The 15,668-nt window shown below is 40.3% G+C and overlaps 1 protein-coding gene across 1 annotated transcript in view; it reads right to left on the reverse strand.

Annotated features, from left to right (window-relative positions):
* Positions 1 to 773: 773 nt before the first annotated feature.
* c1qtnf4 (C1q and TNF related 4) overlaps positions 774 to 15,668 on the reverse strand; it is a 22,075-nt gene continuing 7,180 nt past the window's right edge. Inside the window, 2 exon segments of the mRNA XM_077519111.1 lie at positions 774 to 3,476; positions 8,213 to 8,573. Of these exon segments, the coding sequence (XP_077375237.1) occupies positions 2,682 to 3,476; positions 8,213 to 8,573 (1,156 nt within the window). The 3' untranslated portion in view covers positions 774 to 2,681.

Below are 15,668 nucleotides of genomic sequence, written 5' to 3' on the forward strand. Positions count from 1 at the left end.
TCACATGAGAATGGACGGTCAAGTTACTTCACACACCACAGATTAATATTTTCCATAATATGTAACAAGTACCATGTTTGGGATGTGATGGAGAGTTTCACAGAAATCCACTGCGAATGGCAATTTCGTTGTGGCTGCAATGGAAAAAGTTCCAACAAAACTAGAACACACAACAAAACGAATGAATAAGCTGCAGCTACTTTGAGCCAAAGTAACCTTTCCAAAAATGTCCATTAACACCACGAAGGAGGACGGCGGTCTGGTGGGAGTGTGAGTCTGAACACCCATCACGTTAATTAGTTTTCATGGCATATGTGTCAGACCAAAATCTGCTTTGTGACGAGGAGAGCACTGCAAGGAGGAGATGTGACAAGTGTCTGAGCGTTTGTGTATGTCTCCACAAGAATCCTCAAACAACTCCAGTAGTATACATACTAAGTCATAAATTATGATTCTCCTGCAAAAACAAACAAACTTTATTCATTCTTTTTTACTGACTACAGTATCAATGCATTGCTTACATATATTAAAATGTTACTTTGCATTACATTTATTTTTCATGCAGGTTATATTTTTCCAAATTTCATAATTTGGTCAATATATTTTATTAAATTATTATAGACTTTGTGATAATTGTTAAAAAAAAATCACATTTTGTAATTCAAATTCCACTCAGTGTTGTTACGCTTTTTCTTATACATATTGAATTAAATATGGAATCTTGTTTTTGGATGCTAGTCAGTAAAAATATTTGAAATCTCTTATATTGCATGAAGCTTTTTTTTTTTTTCAATTTGTTTAGATGCTTTAATGAATTATTTTTCAAGAGATCGAAATTACACGTTATTTATTTATTTTTTCATTTATTCTATTTTATTTAGGACTGCCCTTTCAATGATTTATTCCGACTCAGTGGTGCAGTTAAGACTGGCTTTTGCCATTCAACACCCAGCTCATAAAAGATGTTCTCTATCATAATTTGCTGTCTTGTTACCTGTGTAAAAAAAAAAAATTGATCTGTTCAATCAGAAAAACATCATTGCGCTTGTCAGGCAGCGTTCAATCTGTAATTTCATGATGTCAAGGTTAATAACAATTTCCAGCCGCATCATGTTTCTCCCCGAAGTGTAAAATGAAACCGACACGCATATTAAAGTGGCCTTGAAGAGGAAATGTAATTTTCCCCTTAGTGGTCTCCATCTTAAGAAATAAATTACTCTGCCAGAATTAGAAATCAAATTATGCTGCCCACTCCCGCAGGCTCAGTGATGGCATGTGGTCAACAGCACATATGGGATGGATATGGAGTTTGTACTTTTCCCAAGAGAAAGTTAGTTTTGTCCTCAGCTGCCTTTGTGGCTCCTTTTTAAGTGTGAGTGATGCTTTAAAATGAGAATGGCAAATTTCGTCAACAACAACAACAACAAACAAAACAAAAACACGTTTTATTTTTTTTAAATTAATTTGGTAAACAAACACATAATGAAAAATAAGACTTACAACCAGAAACACGAGACAGAATTAATTAAAACTTCCTTCCTTCCTTGTTAAATAGCAGTTTCAAAAGTCAAATCAAAAATTGTCTTTACAATAATGTTAATATGCGGCTACACTTCTCTAAACACGCTATTCTGATTAATATTGTGTTTTTGAATTATGATTTAAACAGAAAAATTGACCTGTTTTTATCCATCTCAGGGGGCAGCCATTTTGGCTTATACATTGTCACCTGAAGGTGACACCACAGTGCTCCGCTTGCGAACGTCACATCACCAAACCCAGAAAAAAATTGAGAAAAAAAAATGGGGAGTCATATTTATAAAAAATAAAAATAATAAAAAAATAAAAAAATAAAAATAAAAACAGTACAGTTCTTTCCCTCAGAAATTCTAATTAAAATGTACTTAGAAATTTTGAGTGCAAAAAAACAAAACAAAACAAAAAAATACTTTACTAGTTTTTTTTTCCAAGTAAATATCACTTCCCATTTTTTCAGTGCAGGTGAGTCATGATGGTCATTACCTGAGCCCTTCAGCACTGTGATGTCATTTTCTGGCAACAGCAAGTGGCAATACAAGGCATAATGGCCGCCCCCTGAGATGGATAAAAACAGATGGATTTTTCTGCTGAAGTCATACTCTACAAATGCAATATTAAGTAGAATAAAGTGTTAATACTAGTGGGGGTGCATAGAACATACACTATTGTAAAGAAAATTGTTGCCTATACTTCCCCTTTAAGAGGTTTGTTCACATTTATTTTGATTGTCCATGACCAATGTTCCAAAGTAAAGTTTCAGGACGTTTACCACAACATTCAGTGACAACAGTGTGAAGTAAATTCAGTTGTGCTTGTGTTAATTTGGATATGTGGTCCACAGACAATTATCATTTCATTCAGGAATAAATAAACTAATTCACTGAGAGCCCAGTTAAAATTTTGCTTTGACGTCTATTGCCGTCATTGGCAGTGAATGAGTTAAGTCTCAATTTGGGAGGCCTTTTTGTTGGAAGTTCTGGAGATAAGCGTATTTGAGCTCTGCTCTCCATCCAAGTTCTCTGTAGGAAAACAATGGAATTCACAAGAAGAGGAAGTATGGAAGAGCCATGAAAAATCATTCATGCCCACCAATTTACACAAATTCCCCCCTCAACATTTAGTTTATAGCCAAATGGCTGCGGCTAGGGCTTCTTTTCTGCATGTGACTGACTGGTAGGGTTAGTGGCAGTTGTGACGGGCAAGTCCGGGTACACCAGGAAGCCCGTGAAGGTGATGTATTTGGCATGGTTGCTGTACGCTCCAAAGCCATCTCTCTGGTGGGAGTAGAGCCACACCGTGTCGCCTGCTTTCAGCGAGAGCATCAAGCTCTGACTCTGCAGCGCTTTCTCGCCGTGGCTGTCGTCGTAAATCATCGCCTGCACTTCCAGGTGGTTCTTCATCAGCTTGACGGAGAGGGTCTTCTGAGGAAGCTTGCCCACGTTGAAGGAGAAATAGTACGCACCGGGAACACGGCACATGAAAATCCCCTCGGTCACGTTGAAGTCCTCCCCGATGTTGACGAACGCCGTGTCAAAGGTGACAGGCTGGTGCTGCGGCATACCGGCCTGGTTCACTCCGATTATACTCTGAGTGCGACCCACTGAGAAAGCAGATCGTGGATCTTCTTCCTCCTGCTCCTCGTCGTCATCCTGATGCGGCTCCTCTATGTTCTTCAGATCAGACCCAACATCCACTGTGGCCTGGTTATTATTCCACATTGGCACGTTGTCCTGTTGAAGCTGCTGGGAGTTGTAGGCAGGCCGATTCTGCTGCGGGCGGTTTGTCTGGTATTCGTAGGTGTCCGGGTAGATGAGGTAACCATTGAAGGTGGTGTAGTGTCCAGTGTTGCTATACAGGGCATAGCGAGGATCGCCATGGAGGCGGAGCCAGATGGTGTCACCAAACTCCAGCTGCAGCATGACACTCTGGCTTTGTACCTAAAGGATGGAAGCACACTTTGCATGGGAGGTCTCCTTTACATCAACAAATCGACACAATTATTAGATTTTTATGACACATTTGAATGGAATGGATCGTTATTGTCATCACATATACACGGAAGTACAGAGCAACAAATTTGACTTCACAGGGATCACGTCTCAGCGAAAGTACAGATGACGGTTGTTTTGCGAACAAACCTACAATAATATCAGTGTACTGCCCTCTGGTGGAGAAAGTGGTTTTTACGGTTTTTGTATGTTTTGACCCTCGAGTGCTACCGACCGGACCGGCGTTGGAAGCTGTTTTGAGAGGCCTCGCCAGGCTGCCAATCTGTTCTTTGTGTCAGTAGGGATGGGCGGATCGATGCCAAAATATCGATATTTCGATCCAGTGTGTTCAGTTTTAAGTATCGATCCCCAAGCTCAAGTATCGATATTTGCAATTATTTGCATTTTTTTTATTGTATATTTTTATGCATATGAGCTGCTTTTTCTTCCGCACGCATGGAAACAGTGCACAGGCGTCTGCCCCCGCCCATCCTTACGTTCCAAACCTGTGTCACACCCTTCTCACCAACACAAACAAATATTTGGAAGCAAGGCGGCGGCATCGTTGGCATCACTGTATGATGGTGTGGTTGACTGTAAAATCAAAACTATGTTCTATTATGTATTTTTTTTTTTCTTTTAGTTTTTCAAATGTTTTCATTAGGGCTGTCAAAATTAAAGCGTTAACTCTGGAGATTAATTTAAATTAATCAATTAATCGCGATTAATTACGGAAAAATGTGCAATTAATTAGCTAAAATATTTGAATCGTTTGCCAGCACTAGTTTTTATGTATCAGGGTGAAGGCCAAGGCCCATATCTCGTGTGCACCGCACGCCACTGTTGACAAGGTGACGTGGAATTGGTAACAATAGTTTGAGGTAGTTTGTTTCAACTGAAGATGTGTGTGCCTCCATTGGTGTGAGCGCAGCGGCAGCACAGATGTGTGTTTTTTTTCAGCTTTGTGTATTTAAAAAATAAGTAAATAAATAAAAATAAAACACTTCCGGTATCGATATTGGACCGGTATTGTGATTTTTGGACCCAGTTTTACTTGATTTCGGATCGAATCCATCCCTACCTATCAGTCACGTAATCTTGCTTCTTCATCAAGTAAAGCATTGCTTGCCACTTGCCAACCAACAATATGTTTCCCTTCAAGTTTGGCTTTGATTGACAGCTAAAGCTAGCCAATGACAATAGGGAAAGGGGGGTGGTCAGACATGGGTCCTTTGATGGGGTAGCCTAAATGCCACGGAAGAGGCGGGACTTCCAACTTCCGTGATTTTACACATCAGCTTTGATTCCGGTTCCGGTTCGCGACGTGTGGGCCGCGTCCCAATTCTTGTGCTTCCGACTTTGTGCCCCTCGTTTGCGCGTTACAGTTGACGGGTGTGAGCGTGTAGTGCGTCTGTCAGTTGTTCGAAGCACTTCAGAGAGCTGAGACGGCCTGCTTGCTCATGCCCATCGACGGGAGCACGCGGTTGGTGGGGGGCGCATGGGTGGGGTTGCGAGTATTGGAACGCGGCTCACACGTCGCAAACCAGAACCAGTATCAAAGCTGATGTGCAAAAACAAGTCGGAAGTGCCGCCTCTTCCGTGGCATATACCCCATTGACAGACAGACAAATCTACTTCCGGGTCAGAGAGATGCACCGATGTCACGCCATAGAATGTACGGTGCACAAATATTGTGTGTCACAAGCTTGACATACTTAAAATTTCACATGTAAGTGGATAGTTTATAGTGAAACTTGTGCTAAAGATGTACGCGGCCAGCACAGACTGCCCGCCGGCCTCATGACCACCCATGACATATTTATGCAGCAACCTGTTACCTGCGTCTGCCGCTGGCTTTTTGTGGATTAAAAAAAAAAGTGATGCAAAGCAATGCATTGTAATGGGAGCAGGCAAAAGTCAAACCTCGATCCAGGCTGACAGTTGACAATGACATCGCTAGAATTCCTGTGATTCATCACGTTGTAACGTTCACAAGTGAGTGACAAACTTATTTTAATCAGTCAAGCCACACACAACGCATGCATGGACAATTTGTCGAACAACACACACAGTGATGCGGTTAAACCGACCCACACACGCACGCAGGCACACAAACACAACAACAACTTACGTTGCAGCATAAAATGATCACATTGCAGTACAATGTGAGTTGAAATCTGTTTTTAATTGCCAAGCTTGTTCATGTTGATGACTGTCACCAAGTTCTAATAAAAATTGCACTTGACACATCATCCTTTTGGATTGATAGTTTTCACTGAATAATATTATTATTGGATCATTATCAATCTTGCAGTAGAGGCAAGTGTAAGGAAATAACACAAAATAAAATTAATTAATATCAAAAATAGGTAAGTATAGGCTACAAGTAATTAATACATTAATAACAAGAAGTAGGGAAGTGAATAAGTCAATAAATATCAATAAAATGACACAAAATACAGCATTTAGACACTATAACACAAACGATGCAAGGTCCCATGCTGAGTCAAAGACCAATAAATAGAGATGTTTGACAAAAACCATGAGATATGAAATTTTGTCCATATCGTACAGTCTTAAAACCAACCAATAAATGAGGGCAACTGCTAGCTACTTGCAGATAAAAGGAGCTGGCTCACAGTCATAATTTGGCACATAGTTGTCTGCAGAAATAGCGTTCGGCTTTGTTACTAATGTACTTTTGAGTTGAATAATGCATACAGAACTACACCATTGTTTTTCGTTTGTTTAGATTTCACGATGAACTGCCACTTTTAAGTGACATAAAATATATCTGAGCACTTGTGCAGTTGTCGCAACACCACTGTTCAGCCTGAAGAGATGTTGGTGCATCGTTTTGACAATCTGATTACCAATTCAGCCAATTAATGCCCTCAGAGAGGCACCAGCAGGACTGAAGGTCAACTGATTGATTATTCTGTCCTCGCTGGTGTTTAGGAACTCGCTGTACAGATAGCTAACAGCTTTTCCAATAAAGACCTGTTTTGGCAATTTACTGGATGAACCTGTGAAACATTACAATCATGTTATGTAAAGTTTAAAACAATATAAATGTGAATCATTTACTAAAATTAGCTGCAAACCCTAAAAAACTGGATCGTTTTTAGCTGTTATCGTAATGCTAATTTACATGGGAGCTACCATCAAAATGCTGTGCTAACCAGCACCTAGTAACTTATGCCCTATTGGAACTTAATTAAACCACAATTTAAACATCCAATTCAGTAACCTAGTGCCAGCCAGCACTCCTCAAAATAATATACTTACAGATATTTCTGGCACCAAAATTACACTCTGGCTAACTTCTTCAACCTAAATCTAATGTTGTTCAGGCTGAACAGTGACATTGTGACAACTGCAAAAGTGCTCAGAAATATTTTCTGTCACTTAAAAGCGGCAGTTCATCATGAAATATAAAAGACAAACGAAAAACAATGGTGTAGTCCTGTGTGCATTTATTCAACTCAAAAAGTACATTAGCAACCAAGCCAAACACCATTTCTGTAGGCAAGTACAGTATGTCCAAAGGAATGACCCACACCCCCTTTTATCTGCGAGTGGCGAGCAGTTGCCTTCATTCGCTGGTTGGATTTAAGGCTGTGCAATATGGACACAATTTCATATATATATATATATATATTTTTTTTTTTTGTGTCAAATATCTCTATTCTTTGATCTTTGACTCAGCATGAAACTTTGCATCATTTCAGTGTTTTATGGCGTCTGCATGCTGCATTTTGTGTTATTTTATTGATACGTATTTACTTATTCACTTCGCTACTTCCTGTCATTAATATACTAATATTAATTTTATTTACTTGTATACTTACCTACTCATATTACGTAATTAATTTTATTTTGTTTTTTCCTTTTACTTGCCTCTACTGCAAGATTGATAATGATCCAATAATAATATTATTCAGTGAAAACTATCAATCCAAAAGGATGATGTGTCAAGTGCAATTTTTATTAGAACTTGGTGACAGTCATCAACATTAACAAACTTGGCAATTAAAAACAGATTTCAACTCACATTGTACTGCAATGTGATCATTTTATGCTGCAACGTAAGTTGTTGTTGTGTTTGCGGGCCTGCGCGCGCGTGTGGGTCTGTTTAACCGCATCACTGTGTGTGTTGTTCGACAAATTGTCCATGCATGCGTTGTGTGTGGCTTGACTGATTAAAATAAGTTTGTCACTCACTTGTGAACGTTACAACGTGATGAATCACAGGAATTCTAGCGATGTCATTGTCAACTGTCAGCCTGGATCGAGGTTTGACGTTTGGTGGCTCCCATTACAAAACGTTGCTTTGCATCACTTTTTTTAATCCACAAAAAGGCAGTGGCAGGCGCAGGTTGCTACATCTCCGATCCCGATTATCATTGGCTAGCTTTAGCTGTCAACCAAAGCCAAACCTGAAAGGAAGTATATGGTTGGTTCGCAAGCCATGCTATAATTGAAGCAGAAGCCTCGACACGGTTGTTGCGCAATCAATCTTGAAAAATATTTTTTTTTAAAACACGAGTGGAACAAGACATCTCATGTATATGTGTATGTACATACACCTTACACCTTGCCTCCCTTTGACAGGATTTCCCATTCATCTCCAATCCAGCTCTGTGCTTTATATGCTAAATAGCAGTAATAGAGCTTTGACCTACCTTCCTCTCCTCTCCAGCATTCTCTTCATACACAATAGCTTGCACCTCATTTCTATTCTTCATCAGCATGACAGACAAGTCTTTATGAGGGAACTTCCCCACTGTGAAGGAGAAGTAGTAGGCCCCGGGGATGCGGCAGCGAAACAAGCCAGTCTTGGGGTCGAAATCCCCACCAATGTTGACGTAGACTGCGTCAAAGGTCACCGTCATCTTGGGTCCACCTTCCATGCTGTTGGTCCGTGCGACGGAGAAAGCTGACCGGAGTTCGGCATTGTCCGGCAGCCGAGCGAAACCCATCACACCTGCGTGGCTCAGGCACAGCAGGCCAGTCAGCATGCTCGCTGGGAGCAGCATCTTATATCTGGACACACAGAAATGTATCATAATATTGATAAACATTTTACTCCGTTGACAATAAGATCTTTTTTTTTTTTTTATTAATAATGACTGTGCCAGAAAAGCAAAATAAACAAGACAACCAATATATATTTGAATATGAATTGTTATATCTTTTCATGGGACAACAATTAAATGACATGTTGATGCAATGAAATGTAATGAAATTTATTGTTCTGTCAAAATTATTCATAAATACAGCCATTATTAGAGAGACCCTTGGCATCAAAAGTGAATACACCCCTAAATGAAAAATGTTCCTCCTCAGTATCATGTGACCATTAGTGTTACAAGGTCTCAGGTGTGAATCGGGAAAAGGTGCTGTTAAATTTGGTTTTACAGCCCTCGCAACTCTCATTAAAAGTTCAACTGGCCACAAAGAACTCTCTCCACCTCAGAGTGCTCTCTTGACTGCCACGAAGTTGGCAGGTATGACCATGAAGTTGGCCCAAACAAAGGAGGGGGAAAAAAAAAATGACCCCAGGGGGACTGGAGAGTTGTGCTGCCATGGCCCCTCAGAGCGCACCATGGCCAGCCTCAATTTCGCCAAGGCCCGCTGAATTTCAATGGTGCCAACACAATGAAGAAACGTGATGGTTACAGGACACCGACATACCGTACAGACAACTAGGAAAGCTGTTTTCTATATCAAATTAAGGAGAACAGCAAGCTATCGAGGGCAAAGCTTATTTACATATTGCATGTTAAGGAGAAATTCAACTGTCTTACATGCCAGGCATTTAAGACCAACTAAAATAGCCTGAAAAAGGGCATCAACGATGATTTAAAAAAACAAACAAACAAAGAAAAACTGGCATGGGAGCCTTAAGATAGGTTGCTTGCTGCTGTTTACAATACAAGATGTGTGAAAGCTGTGAACTACAGACTGCAATATATCTGTTGCCAGGCAACCGAAACCTGGTTAAAAATCAGAGGGGAGCAATTCAAAGCACCCCAAAGGAGATTAATATTAATGCAGTTAGTTCTGGTTGCAGGTTTTAATTTTTTTTTTAAATAAACGTTATGATATAATTTAGTATAGTACAGTGCAGCATGAGCAAATTCTCTTTAATAAATACAAATTCAAGCTATAGACTTCAGGGGTAGTAATGCATATTGAGTCGAGAGAGATCATAATTTTTTTTTTTTTTAACCAAGCCAAAGCCATTTGTGACCGGCTTTGGCAAAAGGGTCCTCGTGTAAAAAAAAAACAAAAAACAAAATTGAGATAGTCATATATTTGAATTCTACACTTAAATCCCTTTAAAATGAGATATAATAAATTGATATACCTAAAAACTGGACAGTTACAGCAACTAACCAGTGCCATTGGCTCATTAGGAAGCATGCCATTTATTCTATCCCTTCTTTTTTGCATGATTTTGTGGTGTCTCTGGTCTGGATCTCAGTTTGGTGTGCAAAAAACAAAAAAAAAAACAAAAAAAAACAGCATTTTTACAAATTCTTAAAAAAACAAACAAAAAAAAAACAAAAAAACATCGGCGGCACGTGGGGGAGTGGTGAGCACGTCCGCCTCCCAGTTCTGAGGGCTCGGGTTCGAGTCCAGGCTCTGGCCTTCCTGGGTGGAGTTTGCATGTTCTCCCCGTGCCTGCGTGGGTCTTCTCCGGGTGCTCCACTCTCCTCCCACATTCCAAAGACATGCATGGCAGGTTAATTGGGCGCTCTGAATTGTCCCTAGGTGTGCTTGTGAGTGTGGATGGTTGTTCGTCTCTGTGTGCCCTGCGATTGGCTGGCAACCAGTTCAGGGTGAACCCCGCCTACTGCCCAAAGCCAGCTGAGATAGGCTCCAGCACCCCCCGTGACCCTTTTGAGGAATAAGCGTTCAAGAAAATGGATGGATGGATGGATAAAAAAAAAAACATTCAATGTACTTAGATACCTGCACTCCTGTTTTTTTGTTTTTGTTTTTTAAAGTCAGTTGGAAATTCAAATTCCCCATTATTGTTCAAAATGCAAACATGTTGAGAGCTCACTATAAACAAAGTGCCAGTTTTACCACACAAAAAAAACACAATGGTATGGTGGAATTTATGGTGCAGACAACAATGACCCACGCACTTGCGCTACAATGGCAGCTCACATGACTAGCTTATCTATTTACTGTAATGGCAACTCCCTTAACATGTCAATTCATGGTCCTCATCAGACAGGAGACAACAATGAAAAGAGTAGATCAGACAAACCTCTTCCATAATGAGCTCCCATGGGAGCAAAGCAGGCAGAGAGAATTTGTGCATGCGAGTTAAAACGCATCCTACGCGGTGCATTTTTATCTTGCTGGTTCTGTTCCCTAGTTCAAATTCAGTTAAAAGTGCCCATTTGGTAGTTTTCTTCCTTCTCGCATCTATGATTTAACATGAAACCTTATTATTGGATGTTTGAGCTTATTATGTTCTATGCTTTGTTTGTGTAGCATACTATTCATTACTGTGTGTACTGTAAAGTACTGTAAGTCAAAATTTTGACAGATAAAAGCTGCTCCGGACATAAACATGTCTTGCCAAAAAGCTATTCTTGAAATCATTCCATCTGTCCAAAGGTTAATCTCTCAGTCTCTTTTAGCTTGTTAACATTGATTTTTAGCAAATTACAGTCTCATCAGTTTAATCTTATTTCGGTGACCATTCCATTGTGGATCCCAGACAGATTCGAGCTTTTATGGTGTTGGGTCATAAGAACATTTTGTTCCAGAACAAATGCCAGTACACAAACCAATCTAACCACGTTCTAACCACAAGATAATAACCTCCAGCAGTATTTTGTAGGCCTACTGTATCTGTTGTTCTCACACAACTCTGTATTCTAAACTTTCTTTGTTCTCTCCATTGTTTTCCACACTTCTCATACATTTGGCAGCATTTCTATCTTTGTATACTGTATTTAATCTGGCCTGGAAAAAAAATGCATCAAAAACATGTTATGATCTGTGTTTTGTGATTTTGGTATAGTTAGATTTTAGCTGCCGGTTTTTCCTCGTGTCCTTGCCTGTCTTGTCAAGTTTTATTGTGTCCACCTATGTTTGTCAGCCCGATCCTTTGTGTCATCCAATCAGCTCCCTTATTCACTTGTGTCATATCCAGGTGACTCTCGTTGTTTCGTCAGTTTGTTTCTATGAGGCTACATTCACACAGCTCAATTCCGATTTTTTTTTCCACACCTAACCTGGGCCTCTCTCTATGTGGATATATATCGGATATGTCTGCGATGCATCTGCACTGTAAACGCTCATCCACACGCATCCGATCTATACATCATCAAAAGCCATTTCTACCGCTTCCAACCTCGCTACTCTGGCGATATGATGAAAAAAAAATGAGTATGACGGATTTCTGTTACCGTTTTTTTTTCTCCACTCACTCACTCACTCACTCACTCACTCACTCACTCACTCACTCACTCACTCACTCACTCACTCACTCACTCACTCACTCACACTCACTCACTCACTCACACTCACTCACACTCACTCACTCACTCACTCACTCACTCACTCACTCACACTCACTCTCACACTCACTCACTCACTCACTCACTCACTCACTCACACAAACGTACATGGTCTCCCAGGTGGGGAAGCAAACCCACGCCAACCGGCACCGAAGGCAAGGGACGGTTCCACTCCTCCACCTGGAGCCCTTCTGTTACTGTTTGTAAACACCACATTCAAAACTGACGTTCGAGAAAGCCGAGGCCAGCAGCCAGTCAGGAACGAGTGTGAAAGCAGTCCACTAAACAGGAGCGCAGGTGTTCACACAGGTGAATTTGCATAATATATGCAGACAAGGCAACAAGGGATGTAACAAGAACCGCAATATCGTGATATCGCGATATTAATGTAATGATAACAACAAAAAGCAACTGTTTAGTTGACTATTATTAGTTGGTGTATTATTGTAACATCCAGACAGCAGAGGGCGCGTGTGAGCCGGGTAACAGATCAACAGGAGAGAGAGATAGATAGAGAGAGAGAGAGAGAGAGAGAGAGAGAGAGAGAGAGAGAGAGAGAGAGAGAGAGAGAGAGAGAGAGAGAGAGAGAGAGAGAGAGGAAATGCAACCCCGCTGCATTTGCATTCATGGCTGTACATCTGTGTCTGTGAAGCCAGTTGAAATATAAATTAACTTCTTCCTCAAGCAAAGGTTTGGTTGATTAAGATCCCACAATGAAAATGATACAATTAAAATTGCCACAATATAGTCGTTGTCATGCTACGATATTTAAAGCACCACATTTCCATAAAAAAAAAACGACTTTTCACCTGCTTCAGCCATTATGAACAACGCAGATGATGCTATTTTACACTGTTGAGCCAATAGTTACATACGCTGTGCATTGTCATAATAGCTGAGGGTGGCAACCACACTGGCATAGTGGCATGGATATACAGTAGCAGAAAACTAAGAAGTTGATATACAGTAGGCCTATATTGTATTATGAGCTTTTTTTATATATTGCCAATGTCAGGTTTACCTGCTTGACTTTTATTAAACACAACAAAAAGGAGAGAAGACACTCAGTTCAAGGCTCGCAAGGAGAGAGGAATGGAACTGGTTGATAAAATTCACTATTGCACTCTCTTTTTATTTTTTTTTCCACGCCTCTGGTTACATGGGTGTCCCAAGCCTAAAAATGCAAATGCGAGGGTGTGCATGTGAGTGGAAGATTGCTGGGTATGTGTGGTCAAGTTTGCAATCATTTCTTAACAGAAAACAGGCGGCCTCAGCAGACTGGCTCTAACCATTCTGCTGCGTTAGATGTTCTGGTTTTTGAGCTTCTTGAGTCATCTTCTGTTAAGATAACATATAGCTAGGCTATGTGAATGGGATTGTGGAGCAGAGCAAAGCATCCTTCATTCTTCATTGCAGCAAATGTATGATCACTTATATTTACAATTATTCCCACCTGCGCTGCTTTCTGTATGCGAGCCTCTGTTGTGATTCTCAGTTTAGCTTCCCACTGACAGTCAGTCAATGGTGTTGCCCGCAATTATCATCAACAACCCTGGAGAATTTTTCTGCCACATTGACAATCTCGGCCATATGGGAACACTCCCAACAATCCCGATTATCAGTTCGCCCCTGACTGGGCCCACTGCAAGCCTTGGGCACAACCTGGAGTCAGAGAGCCGTTTGGATCGTATCGTTGAACGCATGGAGCAAATGATGGAGCTGCTTCTATTGTCGCTCACCTAGATTGTGGAAAAAAAAAGTGAAGTCTTAAGTCAAGTTGTCTCCCTGTATGTTCTTAACTTTGAATCTTGCTTTTAAACTTTCATAATTTTGTTTGATTAACCCCACACCCTTATTTGCCCTTTCGCTCTCTTGACATTATACCACTTTGTATGTACACGCGTCACCTCCCTGCTCCGTTTTAATTTTTTGTCCAACAGCAAACCAAAACCTCATCTACTACAGAACTTTGGGTGAGCCAACAATACTAATTATGGCCAATTATGGTCAAATTAAATGTGCTTACAGTCTGGTAACCATAGACGGTAACTGCCCCTCAATTAAATGCAATTACTATTAAATGCGTTACTGAGTGCGTGTGAACAAGCTGATTGTACTACGAGCTGTTACTGGCTGTTCAAGAGAGAAAAGTCAAAGCTTGCATCAAGAACATATGCTACATTAATTTTCTGGCAATTTATGTCTCCATCCAACAGGGATTACATACGATTGTCTATCTTTCTTTAGTAGTTTCTGTCAATAATACTAAGTTTAATTCAAAAGCGGGTAACGGGTTTGACTCATCAGTTGTTGTTTTTTTCAAGAACTGGAGTATGCATGGTTGATGAGTTGATGCAAAAATATACTTGGTCCTTCAAGCTTCAAAATAACGAGTGCCAACAATAATGACACACCTTATCTTAACAAAGGCCTGCTTCCAGGCAACGTCTAATTTATTACCTTTTGAGACAAAAACGTAGATGCATAAAACATTAATACATTATCATACATCAATATTTTTTCCAGCTTTTTTCGTGAACAACACCAGCCTCTGCTACACTATAAAATAAAAACACACAACGTAGCCTATAAGTGTTTATGCATTTTAATGCATACACTAATGGAACATAGGGGAATCTAACCACTGCCTCTGAGATGAACAGAGTTGGAGATCCCAGAGCCAAATTAAATGAAATGATTACATTAAAATGATTATTTCCAGCATCCAATTTGATGAGTAACTTATCCTGTCTTCTCAACACAAGGAGAACAAGCTTTCTCCATCCATCCATCCATCCATCCATCCATCCATCCATCCATCCATCCATCCATCCATCCATCCATCCATCCATCCATCCAAAGACTACGCAAACCTGAAAGTCTCTTTCACGAAGTACAAATGATGCATTTGTAGAGATCACCAGATCACATTGTAGTACCTGCTAGTCTGCTGCTGAAAATGAGCTAATATTCATGAAGCTTCATGTATAGAACATGGAAGTCATCACTCAGGCTCATGCAATGAGTGAACTCAATCACAGATTGGATGCAACGGTGAATTGTTTTGAAGAAGTGATTGCCATTTCAGCAAGCTGAGTCACAGTCAAAGACTCAAGGCTGAACGAAGTTGTTGGCGTGTTCCCAAGTTAACAAATTATCTGGACTTTCTCCTGGAAGTGATGCTGCCAGACACTGCCAGTCGAGGATATCTCCATGGCAATGAGACGATATGCTTTGAGGTGTCAGCAGGGACATTGTGCCACAGACCTACGCAAAAGATCAGGGGTCCCCAACTGGCGGGCCGTGGTCCAGTAAACGTTGATAAAGTGTTATGACTATCATGTGAAAATGTTTGCAGGACCTCCAAAAAATATGATATTAAATCAATGTGAAAATATTTTAATTATAAATAAATGTTAAACATTCCAATAATGGGTACTCTACATGTTTTGTGTGTCTGCTGAAAATAACGTTCCACAGCTTTTCAATTATTTTAGTAAACTTTTCCACTTGGTTTAAAATCACTGCCAGTAGCCGAAAGAACAATTTCCTATCTCTGTTTGCGCAATTACAGCAACCCTGTGACTTTCAT

Source organism: Festucalex cinctus, chromosome 4 (assembly GCF_051991245.1).
Source record: "Festucalex cinctus isolate MCC-2025b chromosome 4, RoL_Fcin_1.0, whole genome shotgun sequence".
In the NCBI taxonomy this organism is placed as follows: domain Eukaryota; kingdom Metazoa; phylum Chordata; class Actinopteri; order Syngnathiformes; family Syngnathidae; genus Festucalex; species Festucalex cinctus.